Raw genomic sequence first — 27,908 nt, 5'->3', positions numbered from 1 at the left:
CAGGAAGTTGGAGAAACTTTGGACCCGACTGCCACTCGGAGTCCTCTGTTAGGGCATTTGGACTGGCCCCTCTGGTGAGAATGTCTGCAATGTTTGCTGACCCGGGAATCCACCACCAATCTTGGACATCAGTGCTACTCTGGATTTCACCAACACGGTTTGCAAAGAAGGTCTGGAAACCGTAGCTCTCCCGCTGGATTGCACCCAAGACGGTCTGGCTGTCGACGAGGTGGTACCATTTTTTGACCTGGATTCTGCAGTGTCTCTGGAAGTAGGTCTTCAGACGTGCAGCAAAGACGGCGCCACACATCTCTGCTTTAACAGGATCACCCTTATGATTGAGAGGCGTCAGTTTGGCTTTAGACTCCACTAGCCTCACGATGACACTATGGCTGCAACTCCAGCGAAGGTACATCACTGCGCCATATGCGTGTTCACTGCCATCAGAAAACGTGATGACACTGGGCTCTGCACAGGGATCTGGTGGAGTCAGGGCTCTAGTGAAATGCAGTTTCTTCAGGTCAGCATATTCTTCCAGAAGTTTTATGGCGTCTTCTCGGAGACCTTCAGACAAGGCTGCGTCCCATGTGTCTTCGAGGCGGTACTTTACTTTTGCTTCTTGGAAAGCTCTCCTTACCAGGATGGCACCCTTCTGTTTGACAGGAGTCACAAGACCGAGTGGGTCATATAGGCCGGAGACTTGGCTTAGCAGTTCTCGCCTGGTTAGTGGATCAGGTGTTCGCTCTCTGACTTCTTCTCTGAGCAGGTCTTGACCAAGGCGCATTTTCCTCCTTTTCTTTGAAAAGTTCACTGCAACCATGACATGAAGTTTGTCATCATTGATGGTGTAGCCAAGGGCAAGGGCTTTGTTGTCATCTTCCGTCAGCTGGTTTGGCAGGATTATGGTCTTTGCCTCTAATCGAGGCAACTCTTTCTTTGCCTCCTCCCTCCCACTTTGACTGGAGTAGACCCAAGGCTTCATGTAGAATCCTCCAGCTCTCAGGATGCGCTCGATGTTGGCTGTTAGGCGTCTCAAATGGTCGAGGTCATTGTGTGATGTCAGGATATCATCGACATGAGCATCTTCTTCCAGCACACGTTTCTCTTCTTTGAAGTGACTGAATGAAGGTAGGTTTGCAGTTTCTCTCATGGTGACTTGGGCTATGCAACCAGCAGGTTTGTCTCCAATGTTGACTCTTGTTATGGCATAGTCTTCTATGTCTGCATCTTCTGTGTCACGCCACAAGAATCTGTGCAAGTGGACCTCTCGATCTTCCAGCCAGACAGAGTTGTACATCTTGCGGATGTCACCAAGGGCGGCGTAGACACCAGCTCGGAACCTCAGCAGGACAGCTCTTATCGGGTTCAGGACATCAGGACCTTTGATGAGAATGTCATTCAGGCTGAGGCCTCTGTACTTCTGGCTGCTGTTCATCACCAACCTCACTGGGGTAGAGACCGAGTGTGGATTTGGCGCAATGAGGTGGCTTATATACCATACTGGCCCAGTCCAACTCTGCAGGACTTCTTTGGACAGCTTCACTGCAGCTCTGCGGTTTACCATGTCATGAACTTGTGCAGTATAGGCTGTCTTCCACTCAGGTTCTTTAGATAGCTTCATCTCGGTTCTGATGAATGTTGCTTCTACTGCTTTCCTGTTATTTGGCAAGGTTGCTGGATCTTCTACCCATGGGTACTTGGCATGCCAATGCGGTTCACTGCTGTGGTCATCTCCAGTTGAATAAGTCAGGCCATTTCTCACGATCTCCATCTCCCTCTCTTCTGCGAGCGTCATTTCTTTACCCCCTGGCTGGCAGTTCCCACAACGACACCCTCCACATCTCGGCTGGCAAGCGGCTCCAATGCTTTCCCACCTCCACCACTTCAGAAAGTCTCTGCTGCTGGTAGCTGTGGTGGATAGAGTCTCAGGGTGATCAGGATGCTGACAGGAAGCTAGGTCTTTAGTGAACTCCTGGTACTTGAATGCAGCAGCTCTCATTGATCTTGCGAAGTGCGTCTTGGAGGTGCGGGCCATCAAGGTGACTTCCTCAAAGAGGTCTGGATGCGTGCCCCCGATTGTCTTGCCAAGTGGACCGTCCCAGAGCACCAGGTCACCGATGGAGCGGATCTTTTGGGGCACCAGCTGGCCTTCTTTATGGCTGATTAGAAGCTGGATCTCTCTGGGTCTGATGAGGTCTTGGAGAGGGACGTCAGGGAAGATCTTCTGCAGCTTCTGAGGTGGAACATGTCTTTTCACTTCAGCAATCTTGTCCAGACCATAGCAGACTAACTGGTGAGGCTTTAAAGTTCCTCTCGAGGTGTTGACACGGATCTTGAGAAGGTAGCGCTTGGTTGCCACAGACACCTTCATACCTCCGACACCGTGGATGACAAGCATGACGTCTTCACTGCGAAGGTTGAGCTTACTTGCAGCTTTGTGGGTTATGTAGTTTGTGTCAGATGCTAGATCAATTAGTGTCCCAATTCTCTGCCCATCATTGGCGATGACGTCAAGGAGCATCAGAATCACAGGGTACTCTTTTAGACCAGTCTCCTCCAGTAGACCTTTCTCCGCTGCCATGGAGTTGAAGGCTCGTGATGCGACGTTGCAGAAAGCTTTCCGACACTGCTGTGCTAGCTCTGGCGATAGTTTAGAGATGAACTCTTCTTGAACCTCTGTGTACCTCCTCCCCTCAGCTCTCACCGGACCAGACTTGGGCCTTTGTGATAAGGGTCGTGGCAGGGGACAAAGAAGGTAATGATGCTGGTCTTTGCACTCTGGATTTCCACACAGGTAAGTTGTCTTTCTGCAGGGTCCGTCGTGGATCTCGAGACACCTCTCGCAGGCTCCAAGTTGCTGCACTGCATCCTTTTTCTCCTGTAACTTTGTGTTGGTTCTAAACCGTCTGCAGATGTAGAGCTTCCTCTTGTGCTTCGGGTCCCCACGGATGATGCAGCCTGCTGGATCAGTACTGGATTTAACTGACTTGGTACGGGCGTACTTTATTGGGAACTTTGTTCTCTCCTTGGCAGGGTCGACGTCTCTCAGCTGGTCTAACTGCTCGTAGATGGACTCCTGAGATTGGAGGTATGCGAGCAGCTTGTCAAACCGGTTCTGATGAGTTACAGCATTCTTTGGATCAGCAGCGTGGGTAAGCCAGTCTTTCTTTAGGGACTCAGGCAGCTTGCTTTCAATAGACTTTATTACTAATAGGTTCTTTATGGCATCTGCTTTATCCAGCTCATTCAAATCATAGAGGGCCTTTTCAACTGCGTGGATAAGCTCTATTATTCTTCTAGGCTGGTTGCTACGGACAGGAGGGATAGCTTGAAGCTCCTCAATGATTTCAATGGCGATGGTGGCTTGGTTTCCATAGCGGTTCTCAAGGACTCTGAAGATCTCATCTGTCGAGGTGTATGTGGACAGGCGCAGATCTTTGGCCACTTTATCATCGAGGCTATCGAGAAGTTGGAATTTCTTTACTTCCATGGACCCGGTTGGTTCACCTTGCTTTTGCAGAGCCTCCCATTCCTTCCGCCATCTGTAGAACTCACGCTGGCTGCCGGTGAACTTTGGTAAAGCTGTGGCTTTCAGTTTTATGGCTGCGACCGGGGCTGCATTGCGGACTGTGACAACTGCTTGGTCGGCATCTCTTTTAATTCTCTCTGCTTTGATCAGGGCTGCCTTCCCTGACACCAGCTTTGGAAGGCAGGTTTCGAGCTCCATTAGTCGACGATCACAATCTCGCCTCTCAGCAGGTGGAGCCCAGCGGTTCCATGTCTGGTGTGCCTGCTTAGCTTTCCTCACCAGTTCTTCTAGGTGGTGGAGCATAAAATCATATACCTCCAGGGGCGTATCAGGCTGAGTGGATGAGACGTTCTCACACTCTATTTCTGCTGATTTTAGAGCAAGGGTCAGTTCTCTTTCACCATATGATGTCCACAGGGTCTCTCTGATCAGGTGCTTCGCCTCCTTCAACTTCTGCTCACATTCTTTCTCCGTTTTCTCGACGTCTGCTCTCTGTTGGCCCATCAGCTCCGGTGTGCCCTCTGCTTCACACTGCGTGATGTAGGCGGCCTCAAGCTCCTCATTCACGTCAATCACTTTGGAGCACTCTGCTGTAAGTCTCTTGAAGGAATCCTGTAGCTCCTCTACAGACATATCCATGTGGGTCCTTCTTATATGGTTGGTGAGTCTGGAAAACAGTCTCTTTGCAGTGGTTCGCTGTATTTTCAGCTCTTCGAGTGACTTGGACTCAGCCATGCTGCTTCCTTAGTTATCGGTGGGACAGGCAAACGGCAAGTTGTGATTTCCTCCAGGCCCCCAGGTGGAGTCTTCTCCGTCTCTGTGGTGAGCTTTTGTGGAGTCTTCACTGGTCAAGGCCGGTTTCTTTACTGGCCAGGCCGGTTTTTCACTGTCAAGTGTTTTCTGTCTGTGAGGAGCCTACACTTGAAAAAGACCAGACTTTGAATCTCACTCCATTTATTTTTGACCAGTTTCTTAGGTAGATAGGTAGTAGGTAAATAGGTAGGTAGGTAAATAGGTAGGTAGGTAAATAGGTGAAAAACCGATAGCCCGTCTAGTCCAAAGTCTTCCTCACAGTGGCAAGTGGATTGCTTTGTTTGCTGTCCTCTCAGTATGTCGCTCTCCGGTCAAATGACTGCTGCATGCATTTTAAGGCTTACTAGGCACGCCCGCCCTTGATTGCTCTAATTCAGCTCACCTGGCGGAGCAGCGCGCACCAGGTCTAATCAGCAGCAGCGCAGAGCAGGTAGTGCAGGAGGAGGAGAAGAGCAACAGCCACACCTACTAGGTCAGCGCGACAATTGTTGTCATCAAATTCCAAATGAGCTAATATTTTCTATGAAACGGGGAAATGTGGTAGTTTGAACATTTGATGTTTTCTGTTTTATCGTGAATAAAATATAGATTTATGAGATTTGAAAATCATTGTATTTTGCCTTTATTTAGATTTATTTATTAACACCTTTAACAACATTGGATTTGGGTTTGTATCTACAATCGTTATTAATAATAATTTAAATGATAGAATAATAGAGGAAGCAAAGTGTGTGGAGTGCAGAAACAATAAAGATAGACTTTAGTCAAAACCCTGACAGTGAGGAAATTTGCAGCACAGACGGATCAGTGATACTAAATAACACAAACGCATTAACATGTGGTGCTGTGGATCACTGTAATGAATGCCTTTGATTTACTCTGTCATTACTTTGTAAGCAGTGATTTATCAGCACAGAGACAGATGTCAGAGCTAATTAACACTTTTGAAGGGGGAACAATGGATCACTTTATTATACTGAGAAAACTACAAGTAACCAGTATTTTCACATACCTGCTTTTTTATGTCTGTAAAAAAAACAAAGATAAACTATCGTTAGAAAGTGTTGTGAAAGCAAGACTCCTGCCTGAGCGTGTCATCTGCTTGGCAAAGTTCGTAGAAGCCAATCCTGCCATGTGACATAAAACCTGAGGCACAGGTAGACAGTTTGCTTGACTGTGGGAAAATGTGTCACAAAGTGATGGAAAATAAATAAAAAATTAATTAAACTCTCCGCAAAAAAAACAACATGCACGTGTTCATCTTCAGTTAGACCAGTTTTACCTCATGCCTAAACATAAGTCTGCTCGCATTTCTTGCAAATGGGATCAAACTGCCAGGCTTCAAAACAGTAAACAATGCGCTCTACCTCCTAAGCCACAGCCACGCCAAGTATGTATTGCTGAGTGGCTGTGGCTTTCTTAAACCATGTGATAGCTGCGCAGTGGTTCAGTGACATGGATGACAAAAGTAGTAGCAACTCCTGATAAAGAACTAGAAGGAAGTTGGAGCCTCTCTGAGGTGTGTCTGTTTATCCTCGCACATTTGTCTTTATTTGCGTCATGTTTTTGGGAGGGATGATATTAAAGGAAGAGAAGAATTAGTCTGTACCAGGTACATATGCTATGTTTAGATTTGATTATATGGCATGTGCAAAGTCTTAACTTTGCTAATCATAAAACAGCTCTAGTTGACATCTCTTTAAAACAATACAGAGATATTTTAGACATGCAGCCACAGTTCACATTCTGTTGATGGCTTTAATTCATTATTTTAAAATTACTTTTAGACTGAGCGTTTACAATGAATAACTTTTCAACGATTTTGTAAGTAGGCGGTACAGCTGTGTGAGTGAAATCCCAGTGCTGTGGACCTAAAAGTGGCAAGTGCAGTTTGGTTCTACACTATACTTTTTGCTCTAAGGTTTGCTTTCAGCCAGTTTACTGATAGTGATGCTGTTCCTAACCTGTATGATTTATTGATTCATTAGACTCAATGACCAAAAGTCTCTAATGTAGATAACAAGGAGAATTATGCAGGAAAGATTCATTTTGTCTTTCAGTTTCATAAAAATCTTTGATCTGGCGCATTAAATAAAAACCTTCAAAGCACAAGCTGGATTTAATTCTAACTGCTGTTCCAACATGGCCAGCATGGGCAACACGGGCAATTATATATTTATAATACTGTGAGGGCAAAGTCGTCACTCACAAGCTCAATTTTTTTTTTTTAGAAATATGCAAACAGATTTTTTTTTCTTTTGCTAAGACCTAACACATGGCATAATTATATTAATCTTACTGTGACCAGACCACAAAAAACCCCACCCCCACAAAAAACAACCAAACAAATTAAAAACCTAGAATAATAAAATAATAGATAATAGAAAGCTTAAAAACATCCATAAGTCCCATCTTCTGTACAGTAGGGCTTTCAGGTTTTAAGTGGATTTCTGCTTTGTTTTGTACCTAAAATGCATCAGATCAGAAAACTGCCAGTATTCAATATAATTGTCACTGAAAAATGTTTGTGAGGGTTTGGGTTTTTTTTTTTAAAGCTCCTTTGAGTGTGATCTTTGTAAACCTTTAAAACAAAGGCCAGAATGATCGTTTAATGTTTGTTAATAGCCTTGTTGACGGCAAGGTTTTAATAGACTTGAGGCTTTGGCTGGTTTCTTTGGCTCTTGATTAAAATTCAAAACCAGCAAGAATTCTGAGCTCAAAAAACTCAAAACAAGACCATGACACCACAATGTTCTCTGCTTTCAACATTATTCCTTTAGCTGTGATCCTTCAATCTTTTCATGACATTTTCTCATCATTTTTATGCAGCTGACACATAGTTATACATGTCTTTTAAGCCTTCAGAATCAGAAATACTTTATTAATGCCAAAGGAAATTATGGGTTACAGCACTAACAAAGGAACCCTCCAACCAAACATGCTTTACACAAACATCACATTGGGGAGACAGGTCAGAGAGGTAGGCTGATAAGAAAAACAACAAAAATACACAACATGAGGTGAGAGGAGGAGAAAAAAAAGCTCCACCCAGACTGAGCTCCTGATGGGAGAACAGTTTGAGAACAGAAAAAACACCTCAGCACAAAAAAGAGCATGAATCTTAATACACCATAGAAACACATGATAAGCAACAGGGTGGGTATGGGGTGAGAGAGAGATGGTGTAGACAGCGCATTCGGTCCTGCAGCATAACTGCACTGGTCCAGTCAACCGGTCATCTGCATCAGGAGGGGACAAGCATCAAAGGCCGTTGGAAAGGGAGGGGGGATGTATATATGTGTATTTGTGTCCGTGTGTGTGTGTGTATCCTGAGTTTAGCTGAGAGAGTGTCCTTCGCCTGGTCAGGATAAATAAACAGTTTTCCAGCTGACCCAGGTGGCCTTGGAGGGATCAGGGAGAAAGTCAATGAGTGTCATTATTGCTGTTAGGGAGAGAATTGTTGATGTTCTCCTCGGAGTCAGGTCTTTGAGCTCTGTCAAGTGTCCAACGGTGCCGTCGAAGATGGGGGGGTAGCCGCATGATGATGGTGGTTATGTTGTTTAGGACGAACAGACTGCATCAGAATTTTACAGTTGTTCTTAATGTCCATCGCTGGTCTGCATGTCTATCAATTTCCCGTTGAAGAGCCGTGAGCTTCTCCGAGATCTTTCCCATATTGCGTTCCATAAGAACAGTCTGAGCACTTACAGCCCCTCCCAGTGCTTCGATCATCTAGGCCAGCCTTGTTGGGTTTTGAACAGCTGTAACCAGTTTCTTCAATTTTCGATAAGCCAGGACGAAGCGAGCTCCAATCAGAAGAACCCTGTTATCATGGTTCCGAATAGGTAGATGTCTTCTATGTCCTCAACCCATCCATCGTGTGTCCAGCTGGGAACGTCCCTCCAGCACACTGGGGCTCTCCCGAACCCAGACTCCTCGTAGAGAGGAGAGTGTCAGTAGCATTAAGGGGCCAGTTGATCAAATCCATAATTCTTCTTTAGGCTTTAGAGAGCAAGAATGAGACAGAGAGGCTTTCTGAGGGTTAGAGTTAGACGAGTTAGCACTTGCTTCTGCTTAGTCTAGTGTTTGAAATCTTTAATAATATTTGAGTCCTCTTAGGGTTTGACTTGCATGTAAAATCTAAATTCTAAATGTCTTTCATATAAGGAACATTTCGAAATTGTAGCCTATGGTCTTGGCTGAACTGGAGAACATTATTCATGCATTTGTCATGATGTTTTGATTTCTTTATTGACTTGTTTGCCAGCTTACAGGATTGTTTGTCACATTGCTTGTTACTGTGACACTGGAGGTTACGGGCACTAGAGGGTGCTGTGATATTCTGTTGATATCACACATTTGATCTGGCAGTCTGTCCAGTCGTCACACTCTAAGCTGGTTCATTAAAAGTACAAGTCCATCGTATGTATTGTATTAACTTACTTATAACTTTACTTATTATCCTTGAAGCGGAAAAGGGCCTTTCATAATATGCACTGCTGACAGGCAATGCCGCAGTTAGAGAGCTTGAACAGTTCGAACAACATGACATGAAAAACTCCCACACTGTGGGAGAGTGGTAGGAACCATCACATCAAGTCTGAGACTTGTCTACTCTGAGGTATTTCAGATGTCAAGTTAGGAGTAATTCAAATCATCAGTGCTGGAGTAATAGGCATGTCTGAAAATCTTTTAATACTATAGGAGGTCTGATTAGAAAAGCGTTGTTCCATTGCGCCCATCATGCAATCTATCACTGGGGTGAATACTTTGATTCTGAACATTTGCTTGCTGCTCAGGTATTCATGCTGTCCAAGAGTAGAAGAAAGGAGACAACCTTTAAGTTTTGTTGCTTCCTGCATGGACTGTTTTGAGATGTGTCGGGATGATATGCCACTATTTTCACATCTGCACAATATCAGTCGACAGGTCATCAAAACAAGGATCAGTGCGCTAATGAACCGTTGAATCTTTAGGTGATTCAGCTTGATTTATAGCCTTAGACAGATCAACAGTTTTCGACTGAAGCATATCTGATTACATATTAGACCCACCCAACACTTTTCAAAAGAATGCAAAGCATACAACAGACTGGTTCAGAGTCCATTTGAACCAGTATTGCCCTACAGCTCCCTGAGCATTGCTTTCTCATGAGATATCTCTCAGCACACACAAAATAGCAGCCAACCTATCTGGGATATCCAGTCTTTAAGTGATGACGTGATGAATCCTGCTTCCGGGCCCAAACTACTCTGCGTTTAATAATCTTGTTTGCATCTGTGTTTGCATCTTGTTGTATTTAATCTCAACAAGCCCCTAAAAACAGGCAGTGATCACTGTCAGCCTCTCTTGGTTTTTATTACCACTGTTCATTTTAAAGCTCAGTTTTTAAAACCTTACAATGTAACTACAGCCCAGCCCATGCAGCAGTATATTAATCACTAACCTGGTATTGTGGATGGATTATCTCAGTTGTTCTCCTGACTGTAGTTCGGTCCGTTTACAGCATCCTGCCATGCGACTGCATTTATCCCTAACCTTCGGGAACCCTCACGTTAACTTTTATTAAGTGGAAAAAAGTTAGTGTTCATCCTCCATCTTCACTGTGTTTATGTTATGCTAACATAGCCGTGTCGCCAGCGATCACATAGCACATCATTATATACCAGCTAGCCAAACTTCAGTAACCCTACAAACGTCACTGCTGTTTGCTTTCCTTTCTTTCTTTATGTTAGAAGTGATAGCAGAGCTGTACGTTTCTCTCAGTCAGAACATAGTATTTTATATTTAGATGGAAACTAGCGAGCTAACTTCCTGCTAACTTCTAACTCCGTTAATAAATTCTGTTTTCATGAATGCCTAGATGTTAAACTTAATTGTTACACCTGGTAGAGCAGCCAGACTGATCATTTTATTACAGATAAAAGAATTTAGACAGTTTTTAACTCTCAGTGATGCCACAGTAATCGTTTGACTTAGGGACCTGCAGCAGAGTTTGGGTCCAGAGACGGCTAATGATGTCGGACTTAAAGACCGGATTGTGACATGCTATATGTCCAGAAGACCAATGTGGCACTGCAGTTCTCTTGGTGCCCCATTAAACATTTGTAACGAGAAGAAATTTGGATTTGAAATTTGAATCTGACAGACTTTGGACTGGATCTACTAAGAAAAGGGCAGAAAGCATACTTTTTAACTTCCTTTGTCTTTGCTTATACACCAGAATGTGACTCACTCATCACAGATGCTTCAGCCTACTCAGCAGCAGCATCCAGTTTGTCTGTGTCTTGACACCCCTAGGAAACTCATGTATGGCACCATTGTAGTAGTCTCTAATTATTTTCAGATTTACTGACCTTAAAAACTGACTGATTGAAAACTGTGCAACTATATTTTCCTCTGTGTACAGATATACTTCAACTATAAGTTAATAAGAATAAGAAAAACTTGAAAACCCATAATCCCCAAAATGCTTCTTCAGTAGTCATGGTAAGCAGTGGGACTGATGAGGACACTGAGTGAATATTAAGTAGGTCAGACTTTTAGAAGTACCCTCATGTCTCTTTGAAAACAAAGAGGTCACTTATCAGTTTGTGTAGTTAGTTTAAAAGCATGGGCCTGCTGAAAATTGCAAAAGAAATGTGTAATGTGCTTTGAGGACACTGCATACTCACAGCCTACTGTCCCAAGTGTGTGGGGAGTTCACTGTGTGGATAATTTTGTCTTATGTAATAGGATACTGACTTTGGCTGTATAAGTTGGTTGCCTGTCCAGTTCGTGGGGTGTCCTGCCAACCCTGTTCTATGCCAGGAACTGCTGTTTTAATTTCCTGAGACCTGACATGAAAACAGAACTCACTGTCTTTCTTCCAATCGCAATATTCTCCTGAGAACCGAGGAAAAAGAATGGTTTGGTTTAATTTCCGCATACAAAAAAATTGCATTAACTTCAACATTGTAATTAAAAAGAAAACCTCTTTGTTAGTTCACTGCATTTCTAAAGCGACGCAATGCTCAATACTCATAATTCAAAAGATTATTATCATTTTTAGATGTCAGATACACAATATTTTCTTTTCCAAGATTTATTCAACTTCTGACATCTTAACATGGGGACCACTGGGAATAAGCTCAGGGAACTGTTTGTCCTCCCCCTCTCTTCCTGGCTGTATTGTCTCTTTGGCTCAGGATTGCTTCCTCTGCTTGCCTCGGTTCAACTTGGACTCCTTCTTTTGCTTTGTCACCTCTTCCTGTTACATCATTCATACTCACATCTGTTCAGTCTCCCTGATCCCTCCTCCTTGGGTGGAATTCAGATTGAACATGTATTTTATGTCTTCTATGACTATACGCAGGTTTCAGCCTATACTGCAGCACAACACAAGGTGAAATGATACACATTAACTGAGCGTTTCCCTGCCCTTCATGTAGAAAAATGTAAATGCTATTTTTCATGCTTTATCGAGCTGACTGCACTTACCTTTAAGCCATTCTCAGAGTGTGACAGTCAGCTGTCTTGCTAAAACCCGAAATGCCTGCAGTGCATAGCTATCACAATGTATATTTAAAAGGTGCTCTTACAACACTCATATGTCCCACTTCACGGGCCGCATTCTTCGGAGGCCGCATTTGAAGCCCGATTACGTCACAGCCAGGCCACAAATGCTTCCTTCATTTCCCCGAATTTGAAGGATGGGTCGGGTGTATCCTTCATGGCCCAACCTATCCCAGAATTTATAGCGCGGCCCAGCCGATTCCAGTTTCCAACAATGGTGGCAGCTACTTAGTTATAATATTACTCTTATTACTCTTTTCAAAATTTTATTAATCAAATTAATATTTTTATAATAATATAAAAATACTTTTCAAATGTGGCAATGGTGGAGGAGTGCAGCTAAACAGTTTGAAATATTACTCTTTCTGGGTCACAAAATAAACTTTTAACATATTTTCAGAGGTCTGTTACCCACCAGCTCGATAGCTGACCCGGGGTTTAAGGCTCATTAGAGCCACCGAGAACACCGGACTCCCAGCACACTGTTTTCAGACCTCCGTGGTCTTTCACTACTCAGGTTAAGCACGATATATAAGTCACAAAAATGTTATTGTTTGGCTTTTTTCAGTGTTTTATTTGTCCCTGAGTAAATCGGTTTGGCTGAGATTAAAGTTATAGTTTTCACACAGCTGAATAAACGTCAAACAGAAAACTGATTGAACTGAAGTGTGAGATGGACTCCAATGTCCACAACATTGTGTAGGGTTTATTTCTGGGATTTCGCACAACCCGGGATTCAAGTCATGATTTGGAATCAGCCCCCCCTCCCCCCCCCCCTTTTGACAGGTTGTGTGTGAGACTTTAAATCATGAAACTGTAAATTATAAATTTTAAATTGTTATTGATCCCTGTATATTTATCTTCTTACTCTTCTTATATTTATTGTATGTTTACTTGCACTGCTGTAACTGGAGCCTCGTCGTCTCGTCTCTCTATATACTGGACTGTATATAGCGGAGATGACAATAAAGTTTACTTTGACTTCAGCAGCGAGCAGGCGCACTGAGGGCTCTCGCGCTCACTTTTCGCGTATAGAATTTCGAAAAAACATCGGTGCAAATTATAAGTCTGTATCATAATGTCCGGTGTTTTCGTGTTTGTTGGTTTGTTTTTATTTTGTTTTATTTTGCGAATTGGTTATTAGATGCTGCTCCAGCCAGCCAGTGAATCCCCCGCCGCCTCGCCCTCTCCTCCCTGTGCAGCAGGCACACCTTGCAAACGGAGGGCGCCCTTACTCCCAGCAAATGAGTGATAGAAAACCATCATGCCATCCCCAAAATGCGCTGGTGGAATGTCAGGGCAGCATGAGTATGAGCAACTTTTTGTTTTTTTTTTTTTTGCCGATGCCCGTGATGCCGCCCCCACCACGATGCTGCCCTGGGCAACCGCCCATGTCGCCCATATCAAAAACCGCTACTGATTACAGTTAACTTTCATGAAATCAGCATCCTCAAAGGCAGTTGGTTTGCATAATGGATTTTGTATGACGCATCAAATCCTATTCATTCTCTCAACGACTTTCTAAATGGAAGTCGTTTAAAATGTGAACTCACAGGGCGTGCATTTGCAAAGTACTGGCCAGGGAAACAAGTTGTATGATTAAACAAAACCAGTGGGTCTCATTTACTAACTAACGGTTGTAGAAAGGGAATGGTTTGATGATTATCTCAGTTATTCTTATTACCTTCAGATGATGGTGTGTTCTCCGTTGCCGTCTGTCTAACTCCCAATGAGGCAGCAACTTTTCCAGTAATGATGATCCACTGAGTCGATTCCTGCAGACATTCCCTTCTTAAAGTCACTCTTATGTGGGTGTACACAAAGATCTCTGTTACTACCAGTGTTGGGTAAGTTACTTTAAATTAGTAACTTAGTTACATTACTAGTTACTTCTCTAAAAAAGTAACTCAGTTACTTCAAGTTACTCGTTACTTTCAAAGTAACTAGTTACTAGGGAAAGTAACTTTGGTTTTACTCAGAATTCTCTTGTTAATGTGTTGCTTCCGTAACTGGATACCCAGCAAGATTGTCAGTCTTCTATCTTGCTTACTTGCCACAAGTGCACTGTGCCACCTACCAATAGAAAGGAAAAAATAATGTGCACATTTCCACGAGAGAAATCACGCCTGGACCGTCGTTGACCGCCGCCATGATTCTAGCCTGCTTTTTACATCCAACACAAAACTGCAGTCGTGGTGCTTTTGATTGTACTCAGAACTTGGAAATTCTGCCTTCTGAATAGGAAGATGTAGGTAACACCAGACTGCAGATGAGCTGCATACAGAGCTGGACTGGGACAAAAAAAAATCGTCCCGGGCATTTTGACTAGAGACCGCCCACCATTATAGGAAAAATCATAAAGCCTTTGAATGAAAACAAACACTGTTGTGACAGTGATGTACACTGTTCTGATGGTATATATGTATCAATCTATCAATTGTTTGTTGTAAGACTCAGATAATTATTTTTTAAAAGCGAGACATTTTAAATGAGAATAATAAAGAAAACTATTTCCTTGTCCCCCTTTCCCTGTTAATGCCCTACCTGGCCCCTGGCAACACTTTGCTAGACCCGCCCCTGCACAGTTACCAGCTGTCAGCTACTTAGAAAAGGATCCTGGTGTTATTTGTCTCTCAGAAACAGCTCATAACTTCCTTCAACTCATTCATGTCACCTAAAAGGTAAACCTGTTTCTCCATCACCTGTTCAGCTCTGATGATTCAGTAAGGACATCTCCTGGTTTCATCTGCATGTTTCCTCTCACCAGATATCCAAACCGATATCATGACCAGCAGCTTTACAGCTGTGGCTCCAGCAAACATCAGCTGATACTAGAAATTAATATTAAATAAATTCTAACAACAGCTGATCAAGCTTAAACGTGCTGCTGTTGTTTAACGCGACATCCGCTGGTTTCTCTTTCTGGCGCAAAGTGGGCGATAAATAAACAAGAGAGAAAAGCCGATCAGCTGATCATTGATCAGTTTCGTGATTGAAGTAGAAACGGGAGAGGAGAGAATGAGAGAAGAAGAGGCAGCTGTGCAGCTTCAGCTTTGTGTCTTTTTCATTGTAGCTGAAGTCCGGGACAAACTGTTCCTTTTCACCTCAGTACGAAACGCGTAATATTTTCTCTGAATACCAGACGATTCTGTTTTTACGGACGGTTGGCAACTCTAATAATTAATGTATGAACAAAATAAAGTTCAACATCAGTAACATAGCACCCACCCAGCTGTATAGAAACTCCGTCATGCTAGCTAGCACGCAGTACGAAAATGTCAGCATACCGAAAATAAACTCCACCTAAACTTGGTTTATATCTGACTCCGATAGACTGCAGGTCATAACTTCTTACCTGAAGTTCAGTTCACCTGACACGCGGACCGGCGGCAGCTTCGGGTCTCTCCTCTTGCCTCCCTTTTCCTTCATCCACCTGCTGGCCTCCACCACTTGCTAATGTTATTGAATCTGTGGAAGCTCCGCGATATCCACCACACGAAGTAACGAGTAACGAGCCTATCTAAATCCCAGTAACGAGTAACGAGCCTATCTAAATCCCAGTGACGAGTAACGCGTTCCTGATTTTGGCATAATAACTAGTTACCGTGCTCGTTACCACAATAATAACGTAGTTACTGTAACGCGTTACTTAATAACGCGTTAGTCCCAACACTGGTTACTATAGCCGTATGCTGTTTGTAATCAGGTTTTGTTTTATTATTTTTTAAATCTTCTGTGTGTCTATGTGTCCATAATATACCATAATATACCTTTCTCCTGCTTTTTTTATTTCACTGTAGTTTGCAAAGACCACAGAGGGCATCATGACGTCACACGGCTGTTATCTCTGCCTGTTGCTTTTAAGTGTGAGTGTTCTCTTTGCAGTTTTACTCAAATTGCTTTTATATAAGTGCTGTAAAATGTGCTCTTGGTGATCCGCACATAATAGTTTCAAGGGGAGCTCGAATGTTTTAGATGTAATGTTTTGTTGATTACTGTAACTTCTGATTTTACTAAAAAGCTATGATACCTAATTTACTCATTTGTAATTTTTTTGGTAGCCTGTCCTTAAATTTAGATCTGCATTAGTGTAGTTTATATAGTATCATACAAGTTATGTTCATTATAAGGTGGTAATTCTGTCCGTGTAATTAAACAACCTTTTGTCTACCAGGTAATCCTGATCAAGCCATCAAAAGCAGGCTGTTGGGACTACTTCAAAAAAGCAGACTGGGTAAGAAAAAAAACGTTCTTCTCCCTAATTATTTAATTCTTTAATAGGCCGATCTCTAATGCTGGGTGACAAGGATGCTAAGATAAAAGGTAATATGAGGATGATATAAATTTAGGCCCCAAAACAACAAATATTCAATGACTGTAATGAGTTTTTTTCTTCTGTTTAACTGCATTATGCTGTTATCTATATCTTAGAAGCCAATAGGCTACTTTAAAAGTTGCCATATTTAAATTATCTGTAAAGATTTTTGGTCTGTCAAGTGTGGAAATCTGCGTCTGTTTCAGTGTGTAACACATGTGTGAGCTCCAAGTTAACAGTTTTTACTTGTTGTCAGTGATGGAAAAAAGACATTTTTAAGAACCTGTGGTGGGCTCAAGGTCAGAGATTGTAAGCTTTGTATGCAATCTGTTGAGAATATAAAACAACAAAGGTTTAGTAAGTTGTACATTAACCTGACTTTTTTAAAAGTAAAGATATATGATACAAAAACGTCCTGGTGCCTTTGGTGACATTTTTTGTTTCCATTTTCTTGTAATTCTGAATGATTAGATTTAAAGTTTTTATTTAAAACAATGAAATGACAGACAGACCAAACAATCAGATTTGGGTGTTGGGATCAGGCTTTTGATAGCCGGCAGCCCTCTGGGAGCCTCCAAGCCCAGCAGATTTGTGTTCTGGCAGCCAACATATTTCACTCTCTTTGGACTTTTTGCAGATTCATTTGTGAAAATCACTGACTAATAATAAACAAGTATATAACTAATGATGTCTTTTGCTTCTTTACCATCTCTCTGTACTTAGAAGACAAAGGTAACAGATGACCTCCCAGACAATATTCCTGTCAACATAATAAATGCCACCAAAATGAACAAGCCCGAGGTAACTTTGTGAAACGTTGTTTAAAAACTTGGAAATGTATTTAAATTTATGTTGGAGTGACTTATATTTTATAAGTGGAATATTTGGTTAATGATAAATGTGCCCTTGTTTCATTGCAGGACATCATTGTATGTAGTATAAGCGAAAACTGTAATCGAAGCAAAGAAACCTGTTTTCTACGGGACTGTTTTAAGGCAAGTAAAAAAATCTAATCTCTTTCAAGTTCTGTTTGTTGTTTTCTACTCCTGGTCAGGTTAAACAAGGGTTATATCTGATAAACATGTTGTTTGTCCTGCAGGATATACCGACATGTAAAAGGACGGATCAGAACACCAATGTCCCTTTCTACCACTTCATGTGCTTGACAGATATAGCCAAGCGTCTACATGGTATCACCTCATTTTGATACTTTCAGCTGTGGTTAGTTTAAAGACTTGCTGCTTGAATGTCTTTGTGAGAAGCAACACTGTGACACCGACTGTTGTAACGAGCTTAGAGGTTTTAGAAATTCAGAGAAAGTAAAGGAGCAGGTCTTTTTCAAACTGTAAAACATTCTGATGATGTTCTCAAATGTGGATCTCCTACAATAAACCTAAAATTAACTTCTGGTTCTTACTGCTAACATTTTTCTTCTTTTTCACCAAAGACAAAACAAAAGGAGAACCACGAAAACCCACTGCAGAAGAAGTCTGTAACGTGTACGGTAAGTACACACACACAGGTCTGGGTATCGTCACTGATTTCTATAATCGATTCAATTCCGATTCACAAGGTCCCGATTCGATTCGAAATTTTGCCTCAGACAGTCAGAAATATTATAATTTTGATCATTTATCAGTACTGACACTTGTGAGACTTCATCAGAATTGTGAGCATCACAGCAGATGCCTTTGTGTCAAAGTAACTGAGGATAAAACAGAAAAACATGAAGGAGATTTTCCTGACCTGGCTTTTTATAGCAGATAACCTTAAAAATATTCTGCAGTAGATCAAAAACTGAAATCAGCATATGAACATTACCTGATGCTGCTGAGCAAAGTTACAGAGGTTTTATTAGAAGCACAGCTAAGCATTTTGCAATTTGGTATAATTTTAAAAAGTTTAAATTTCTTCGGTATCGACCTGCAGAAGTGAGACTTTCTTTTCACAGGTAATTTTTGAAAAAACAAACAAACAAAACAAAACAGCAGCTGACAGTGCTGTACACAACAGTTGACTGGTGCATAATAAGCAAACGAATAATGCAGAAAACAAAGATTTGAGATGGGAAACTGTCATTGAAGTACACTGAGAGAGAGAGAGAGAGCTGTGCAGGAAGTGTGATTTTTATCGTGGTGGAAGCAAAACAGCAAAAGTCAGAGGGAATAATGACGATGTTTATCAAACGTGAAGCGTAGTTTTGATCTTCTTTTGCTGCTGCTTCAGTGAATTTTGGCTGGAGAGAGACAAAACCTGCAGCATCAGAATCTGTGACATGTCCGCTTTCAGCCCCCACAGCGTGTCTGTGTTAGTGTAGTCGGATGAGAAAGCCGACATCTCACAGATTCTGATGCGTCAGGTCGGCACTTTGTGTTTACATCATTGTAAGCATGTGTATCCATGCTGCTATTGTGTCTGTCAGTGTGGAGATGTGTGTACAGGTACTGAAACCTACATCCACATTTTCTGTTGTTTTGTTTCGGTTTTAAACAATGTGTGTCTGGGATGTTTTACAGTGTATTGACTTTAAAATTCACAACCTTGCTTGTCTTCATATTTTTCTCTTTTTTTCTTTTTGTTTAGAAAAAGTGTGTAAGCGAGATTCTCCCAACCCAGGTAGGAAACACATTTTATTAATTAATGCTGAAACAGTGCATGTGTGTGTTTTGCTTCTAGCTGATGTCAGATCCTAGAAATCACACTGACTGCTGCACTGCTGCTGTTCACCATCTTAAAAGCTACTCCAGCTCTTTTCATTTAATTACCATTTTTATTAATATTTATTTCCCCACTTGCTTGAATCAGGCTTTCACTAAACGTTTTTTGTTACTTCATGCGTTATGGACAGACTGCTGTTCTTTTTGCAGCTTTTCAGGTAAATATCACTTTAAAGGTACAGGAAAGAAGATTTACAACTGTTATGCAGATATGCAGAGAGATGTTTTCTGAAGGGAGCCAGGACAATTTACTTTAAAAAACTCCTAAAAAAAACCCCAGTTGACCATCATACAGCCATAAACTTTATATTTGATCAAGATTAGCTATTAAACGCAGAAAAACAACAACAACAAAGTGGGTTCTTCGTGTTTGACTGAACAAGAAATTTCTTTTCACTTCTAAAAGAGGATGCACACACATACAGTGCTACTTATATTTTCCATTTTATTGCAAAAGATGAATATTTGTTTTTCTCTTTGGAAATTGCTGTTTAGCAGATGGAAAAAAAATAAATTTTTTCCAATGATTGGCAGCTGCTGCTGTCTTTCTATTCTTTGCCCAAAAAGGAGATTAAAAGCAGTCAGACTCCATCCAAGGACACACCTGGAGGTATATTCAAGAAAAATGTTTAAAGAAAGCTCAAAGGTTTTTTTTGTTTGTTTTTTATTTTGTTTTTGTTTTATGTAAATATCCTGACTTTAAAGAAACTTTGAGTTTCACACATGGGCGAAATACATATTTGATCATATTTCCTAAGCATTATCTGTTAAGATTAACATTTTGAAACATTTCAATATTTTCAAGTAAGCTTTTCTTTGGGTTGCGCTAGAGAACACCAAACTGTTGTAAAATAGCTAAATAAACATTTTGTAACAGAAAATTCTAGTTTTTTAAGTGAAGAATCTGGTCTTTTCAAGTGCAGAATAGTCATTTGCAAAACAGTGTCATGTTTTAAATGTACTGGTCAGTGTGCAGCCCTTCAAAGAAAGGTCCTCTGTGTGATCCCTACAGACGGGTATACAGGAAAATCCCAGGCAGTTTCTGAAGTTCTCACACCAACCTGTTAAATTACCCAGTGATTTAGATACTTAAGTTTCCTGTACCTTTAAAATCCCTGTAATTACATTTATTAAACCACATTTGTGTTTACTCAATCCACCTCCTCCAACATCAGCAGCAAAAGCGACAACACCAACAGCCTGTACTACTACAACACCAACCACAGCAACAACAAATAAGCCAACATCGACACCTTCTGCAACAACAACAACAACAACAACAAGAACCACAGAAGCAACAACAAATAAGCCAACATCGAGACCTTCTGCAACAACAACAACAACGACAACAACAACAACAACCACAGAAGCAACAACAAATAAGCCAACATCGAGACCTTCTGCAACAACAACAACAACGACAACAACAACAACAACCACAGAAGCAACAACAAAAAACCCACAAGTATCAGCAGCAGCAGTTTCAATAACAACTCCATCATCCCCAATGAATTTACAACAGAAGGATGGTAAGTTACATCAGTGATTAATGATCATTCTGACAACGTATTCAGCTGCAGCTGAATCACCCATCCAGTAAAGAGAATTACATAGCATGCATAGCTAATGTCCTGGTAAGGGTAATAATAACTAGAAAGCGAAAATTTCAGAAGAAATTTTATGTGTGCCTATGCCGCTGCTAATCACTGTAGTTGCCATTCATACGGCTACAGACAGCAAAACTCAGAAGAGCAGCCATTCTCCACCATGAACTATGGTAAAAACAAACACCGCTCACGCTTCACAGATGACAGCTTACAGTTTTGTGTAAAGATGAAGTTACTTCGTACAGCGCCGATTTGCAGACGCTGTGCACACAGGTTCATGAGCAGAAGTCCCATTGTACCACGGCAGACCCGACAATGTTTGCATGAACACGCTTTGAAGCATTACATTATAGACCACTTTTCACACATGCATTCACTTTTTGTTTTTGTTATTTCTACACAGTGTTCTGAATTATGAACAATGGTCTACAGCCAATCTTGTGTATTATTATACAAACTTTGGTTGTGAGATTCAGATAACTATTTAATAAAAGCTAAATATTTTATATGAGAGTAAGAAAGAAAAGTATATCTTTATGTCCACCTTTCTCTGTTAATGCCCTACCTGGCCCCTGGCAAAAGCTTTGCTAGATCCGCCCCTGCACAGTTACCAGCTGTCAGCTACACAAAAAAGGAGCTTGGTGTTTACAGGGAGTGCAGAATTATTAGGCAAATGAGTATTTTGTCCACATCATCCTCTTCATGCATGTTGTCTTACTCCAAGCTGTATAGGCTCGAAAGCCTACTACCAATTAAGCATATTAGGTGATGTGCATCTCTGTAATGAGAAGGGGTGTGGTCTAATGACATCAACACCCTATATCAGGTGTGCATAATTATTAGGCAACTTCCTTTCCTTTGGCAAAATGGGTCAAAAGAAGGACTTGACAGGCTCAGAAAAGTCAAAAATAGTGAGATATCTTGCAGAGGGATGCAGCAGTCTTAAAATTGCAAAGCTTCTGAAGCATGATCATCGAACAATCAAGCGTTCATTCAAAATAGTCAACAGGGTCGCAAGAAGCGTGTGGAAAAACAAGGCGCAAAATAACTGCCCATGAACTGAGAAAAGTCAAGCGTGCAGCTGCCAAGATGCCACTTGCCACCAGTTTGGCCATATTTCAGAGCTGCAACATCACTGGAGTGCCCAAAAGCACAAGGTGTGCAATACTCAGAGACACGGCCAAGGTAAGAAAGGCTGAAAGACGACCACCACTGAACAAGACACACAAGCTGAAACGTCAAGACTGGGCCAAGAAATATCTCAAGACTGATTTTTCTAAGGTTTTATGGACTGATGAAATGAGAGTGAGTCTTGATGGGCCAGATGGATGGGCCCGTGGCTGGATTGGTAAAGGGCAGAGAGCTCCAGTCCGACTCAGACGCCAGCAAGGTGGAGGTGGAGTACTGGTTTGGGCTGGTATCATCAAAGATGAGCTTGTGGGGCCTTTTCGGGTTGAGGATGGAGTCAAGCTCAACTCACAGTGCTACTGCCAGTTTCTGGAAGACACCTTCTTCAAGCAGTGGTACAGGAAGAAGTCTGCATCCTTCAAGAAAAACATGATTTTCATGCAGGACAATGCTCCATCACACGCAGCGTCCAAGTACTCCACAGCGTGGCTGGCAAGAAAGGGTATAAAAGAAGAAAAACTAATGACATGGCCTCCTTGTTCACCTGATCTGAACCCATTGAGAACCTGTGGTCCATCATCAAATGTGAGATTTACAAGGAGGGAAAACAGTACACCTCTCTGAACAGTGTCTGGGAGGCTGTGGTTGCTGCTGCACGCAATGTTGATGGTGAACAGATCAAAACACTGACAGAATCCATGGATGGCAGGCTTTTGAGTGTCCTTGCAAAGAAAGGTGGCTATATTGGTCGCTGATTTGTTTTTGTTTTGTTTTTGAATGTCAGAAATGTATATTTGTGAATGTGGAGATGTTATATTGGTTTCACTGGTAAAATAAATAATTGAAATGGGTATATATTTGTTTTTGTTAAGTTGCCTAATAATTATGCACAGTAATAGTCACCTGCACACACAGATATCCCCTAAAATAGCTAAAACTAAAACTACTTCCAAAACTTTCAGCTTTGATATTAATGAGTTTTTGGGTTCATTGAGAACATGGTTGTTGTTCAATAATAAAATTATTCCTCAAAAATACAACTTGCCTAATAATTCTGCACTCCCTGTATTTGTCTGTCAAAAATAGTTCATAACTTCCCTTCAACTTATTCATGTCACCTAAAGAGTAAACCTGTTTCTCCATCACCAGTTCAGCTCTGATGATTCAGTAAGGACATCTGCCGTTTTTACAGCTGTAGCTCCAGCAAACATCAGCTGATACCAGAAATTAAAAGCAAATGAATTCTAACAACAGCTGATCAAGCTTAAACGTGCTGCTGTTGTTTTGCGCGATAAACAAATAAGAGAGAAACGCCGATCATTGATCAGTTTCATGACTGAAGTTTCAACAGGCGAGAGAATGACAGGGGAGGCTGTCATAAAGTTCAACATGCGCACACAGCTGTATAGAAAGTCCGTCGTGCTAGCTAGAACGCAGTACGAGTTAATGTAAGTGATTGAAAAAGTCAGCACAACGAAAATAAACTACACCTAAACTCGGTTTATATCTGACCGAAATAGAGTGCAGTTCATAACTTCTTACCTGAAATTCAGTTCACCTCACGCTCCTGCCTTCGCTTTCCCTGATCCATGATTGACCACCGCGTTAGCAATCGCCTGCCCGGCCTCGTATGTCTCGTTGGCGGCATGTCCTTTCTGTCACACACCGGTGGATAGCTGCCCTCTGTTGTAGCTCCACCACCAAACAACTCAGTTATTTTTTCCACATCGACCAGCATCATCGGCCCATACAAACGAAAAATAAGTCCAGCTAAGACACAGACCCTTGCCGAGCGATCGGGCGATTAAACAAATTTTAGCCACCTCACTATCAGCCAAGCCTGGGTGGTTTTTCACGAAGGGTCGCTAGCCACGCTTAGCTAGCTAAGCTAGCGGCGCTAGCTAGCTAGCCAGCCGGCTATCAGCAACACGTAAGAGAACTGTTGCTAAATAAACTACACCTAAACTCGGTTTATATCTGACCCAAATAGAGTGCAGGTCATAACTTCTTACCTGAAATTCAGTTCACCTCACGCTCCTGCCTTCGCTTTCCCTGATCCATGATTGACCTCCGCGTTAGCAAACACCGGACGATCGGCGGTAGCCTCACCGCCTTGTATGTCTCGTTCGCGGCATGTCCTTTCTGTCACACACCGTGGATAGCTGCCCTCTGTTGTAGCTCCACCACCAAACAACTCAGTTATTTTTTCCACATCGACCAGCATCATCGGCCCATATAAACGAAAAATAAGTCCAGCTAAGACACAGACCCTTGCCGAGCGATCAGGCGATTAAACAAATTTTAGCCACCTCACTATCAGCCAAGCCTGGGTGGTTTTTCACGAAGGCGCTAGCTAGCTAAGCTAGCGGCGCTAGCTAACTTACCGGCTATCAGCAACACTTAAGAGAATTGTCGCTAATATGGGATGTCTTGATAAAACGAGCAGATATTTGAAGTTTACACACCTACATTCTCGCCTGAAAATATCTTAAAAGTGTATTTTGTGACCTAGAAACACGAATAAAAGACATATAAAGCGAAGTGGTGTCCGCCATTGTTTAACTTTCGGCAGAGGGTGCTATGAATTATGGGATATGGAGTTTTGTAACAAGCATACAGATTTTCAGCCGTACTACTCCCGGTATACCACTAGAGAGAGCCAACCCACCACAAATGAAGTCTGTTTCTATGGAAATTGGCCTAAATTTGCACTAAAATCTAAATATTTCAAAAACTATAAAAGTCATAAACACCAAAAGTGTATACCATACTAGTCCAGCTCCAGCCGCACAAAATGATCTAACATATGTAACCCTATTGTCAAAACTGTTTGGCAGAGAGAGCGCGGGAAAATTTTCACTAAAATATTAATATTTAAAAACTATAATAGTTATAAACACCAAAAGTCATAGCACACCATTCCTGATCCAGCCGCACAAAATGAGGTAACATATATGAAGCTTGTCTCAAAACTGCGGGGCGAGTTTCGCTGCAAAATTTCAGGCGGAAACTGAAGAATAATAATAATAATAATAAATCCGACGAATAGTAATATGTGTGCCTCTTGTCATAGGCACACATAATAAAAACTTTGAGTCTAACCAACATGTTTTCTCCACTCACTTTACCTCCACTGAGTCTCCCTCTTGAAATAATGCAATAATGCTTAGATTGTGAGAAAACATATATGGATCTATTGTTGTCCCCACCAATAACTCATAGATGCATGAGCCTACACCTTTACTTTTGTGAAAAGATATCACACTACTAGTTAGGATACCCATAATGCTTTCTTCTTCATTTTTAAAAAATATTTTCCAGAATTTTGCTAATGAAATTACTTTTAATGGAAAGTCTCTTTAATTTGAAAGACCAGCAGTTTCATACCTTATGCACTTGGCCATTGCAAGGAATGCGAGTTAAAGGCACTTTATTGCACTTTTTTTTTGCTATCCAAAACTCTATGCTGCACCAATCTATTGTGTTGTCTTTCTTGATTGTTAGAATGTCTCAAAGTTTAAAAACAACAACAACTAAAAATTCTGACTATCAAACACTGCTGAAAAAAATTTAGCAATATATGATTTTTTTCAGAGAAAGACCATTTCTGCCACTTGTATCTTCAGTTTAGTTCTTACGGTCACCACCCAGAGCTCGTGACCGGAGGTGAGGGCGGGAACGTAGATTGGCGGGTAAATTGACAGCTTTGTTTTTGTGCTCAGCTCTCTGTTGTCTCTCAGCATGACAGACTGGTACAGCGTCTGCATCACTGTGGACACCACCCCAATGCGTTTGTCAGTGTCTCAGTTTCCTCTCCACTCACTTGTGAACAAGACCCTAAAACCTGCTCTCATTGGTGAAAAATACAGGGCGCCAGTGGTGAACCTGCCAGTTCTGTTATTTTATGGCAAATTCGGGCCCTCAGGCCATGAAGTCTGTTTCTGATTGTTTGGTCAGAGACATTCACACCAGTGGCCTGCTCGAGATCATTTTGTAGCCTGGCAGTGCTCATCTTGTTCCTCCTTGCACAAAGGAGCAGATACCGGTCACGCTGATGGGTTAAGGACCTTCTAAAATCCTGTCGAGCTCTCTCAGAGTGACTACCTGTCCTAGAATCTCCTCTATGCTCTTGAAACTGTGCTGGGAGAGACGGTAAACCTTCTGGACTATCTGTGTGACCTCTGTAGGGTTCAGGCATCCCATCATGCTACCAGTAATGACACCAGTGTCCTCCAGCTGTAAAACCATTCCTTTTTGGGGGGTTGTCTCATTGTTGCCCCTCTAGTGCATTGTTGATTTCATTAACACCAAGCAACTGAAAATGACTAATGACCTCCTCTGCTACTTTCCTGACCACAACAATGTCCCACAAGTTTAACTGACTTGATGCTGTACTCAGATTAAAAAGGGGTTTGTGCTGTTGTACTTGTATAGTCTTTACTTTCTTTCACAGAAACATTTCAGGGCGAAAGTAAGTTTGTTTAAAAATACTTTTGATACTGAAATAAACAAAGAATGTAGTTTATAGTTATACTATATTACTAGTATAGTTTTTCCTGACTTTTTTTTTGTTTTTGCTCTGATGTAATGTGTTCATTTGCATTGCTCTCATACAGTCTTTCCTTTCTTCCATAGGTGCTGAAAAAGAGAAAAGTAAGCTTGTTTTATTCATAATTTTTTTTCTTACTTCAGTAAAATGTATATGGACAATTTTGTTGTAGTACCAAACATGCTTTAATGAAACTGGTGAATTCAAGAAGCGCCCAAGCAATCCCCCACTTTGAAAAAGACCCATCAAATTCTTAAACTAAAAATAATTTTTAAAATAATAAAACTAATTACAGAATTTTGCACTATCTCGATGCATGCTCAGTCATCCAGGTAAGTAATTCACCAAAAGTTGATTCTGTTCATCTGGACGTAGCGTCCTGCCCAAGCGAAAACCCGTAGTGATCCCGTACGTGTCAGGAGTATCGGAACAGTTGAGACGCATTTTTTCTAAACACTGTGTCTCTGTGGCTTTTGAACCCCAAAACAAGCTGCGCCAAAAATTGGTCCACCCCAAGGATCGGGTCCCCCGACACAAGCAGAGTAACATAGTGTACGCTGTTAAGTGCCAGGAGGATTGCCAGGATTTATACATCGGGGAAACCAAACAACCTCTGGCGAAGCGGATGGCACAGCACAGAAGAGCAACCTCATCAGGCCAGGACTCTGCAGTCTATTTACACCTACAGGCCAGTGGACACTCTTTCAATGATGAGGATGTACACATCCTGGACAGGGAGGAACGCTGGTTTGAGCGCAGAGTCAAGGAGAAAGACCATCTCTGAATCAAGGAGGGGGCCTAAGGGTACATCTGTCACCATCTTACAATGCTGTGATTGCAGCCATTCCCCAACTCTCAGTGAATGGTACTCATGGCCATTGATCAGTGGTTGTTGATCAATGGTCATGAGAATTTGCATAATTAAGATTAAGGAACTGACCTCCCAGCCCATTGTTCCTTCAGTGGGCTGGTTTCAGTCATTATGCAAATGTACTGTTTATAAGATTGGGGAAACCTGCAGTCAGCTGAGACTGAAGAAGTAACGAAACATTTCTCCCACAAATGCTACGTCCAGATGAACAGAATCAACTTTTGGACATTTTGCACCATGTTTTAGCGCTTTAAAAAAACACAACTGTACAGTATGTACTATATCTATAAAATACAATATAGTATAGTTAAATATAAAAAGTTTTCTGGGCCCTTTTTGGAGCCTTTTCTGTTAGAGCACAATTTCTTAATAGCCCAACAATTTTTATTCATGCATAAATATGTGTTATCAAGAGACTGTTTTTTTTTTTAACTTAATAGATATTCAATCTCTTCTTAAACAGTCCTACATATTATAATAGGTGTCCTTATCTTCACCAACTTCCTTTGCCCGGTGGGTGTTTACATGTACATGCGGAGGCTTCAAAGGAGTAACGAGGTGAGTGGGAGCTCAGATGTGGTTAAAGCAGTGATGTAAGGATGTTCAACTACACATTTAATCCATATTTAATATGAAAAAAGTAGTGCAGTTTCAACAGTATTCTCTCAGTTTTTTTCTAAATCATAAACAAATGCTGCTGTAGTACATGAAAGAAATCTTCCAGCATGGATAAATAAATGTGTAAAATTACAGAAAAAGGAGAGTAATTCCCATAAATTCACAAAAAATTCCAGTTTTCAAATACCCTCTCTTCCTTTGTGGAAT

At 41.6% G+C, this 27,908-nt stretch overlaps 1 protein-coding gene across 5 annotated transcripts in view; it reads left to right on the top strand.

The window, feature by feature from the left end:
* The window catches only part of LOC116309964 (integumentary mucin C.1-like), a 43,924-nt gene that overhangs the window by 7,486 nt on the left and 8,530 nt on the right, over positions 1–27,908 (top strand). Inside the window, exons 2-12 of one of the 5 annotated variants that reach the window (XM_039611032.1) lie at positions 15,697–15,762; positions 16,071–16,130; positions 16,938–17,012; positions 17,132–17,206; positions 17,311–17,401; positions 17,659–17,715; positions 18,795–18,827; positions 20,104–20,457; positions 26,117–26,134; positions 26,299–26,316; positions 27,547–27,641. In XM_039611032.1, the coding sequence (XP_039466966.1) occupies positions 15,721–15,762; positions 16,071–16,130; positions 16,938–17,012; positions 17,132–17,206; positions 17,311–17,401; positions 17,659–17,715; positions 18,795–18,827; positions 20,104–20,457; positions 26,117–26,134; positions 26,299–26,316; positions 27,547–27,641 (918 nt within the window). In that variant the 5' untranslated portion in view covers positions 15,697–15,720. Of the gene's footprint in view, positions 1–15,696; positions 15,763–16,070; positions 16,131–16,934; positions 17,013–17,131; positions 17,207–17,310; positions 17,402–17,658; positions 17,716–18,794; positions 18,828–20,103; positions 20,458–26,116; positions 26,135–26,298; positions 26,317–27,546; positions 27,642–27,908 lie in introns of all 5 variants that reach the window. The other 4 variants (XM_039611031.1, XM_039611034.1, XM_039611030.1 and 1 more) reach the window with 4 other exon arrangements.

This window comes from Oreochromis aureus, linkage group 4 (genome assembly GCF_013358895.1).
Source record: "Oreochromis aureus strain Israel breed Guangdong linkage group 4, ZZ_aureus, whole genome shotgun sequence".
Classification (NCBI taxonomy): Eukaryota; Metazoa; Chordata; class Actinopteri; order Cichliformes; family Cichlidae; genus Oreochromis; species Oreochromis aureus.
The sequence above is the reverse complement of the archived record's forward strand: the minus strand, read 5'-3'. Positions and strand labels throughout refer to the sequence as shown.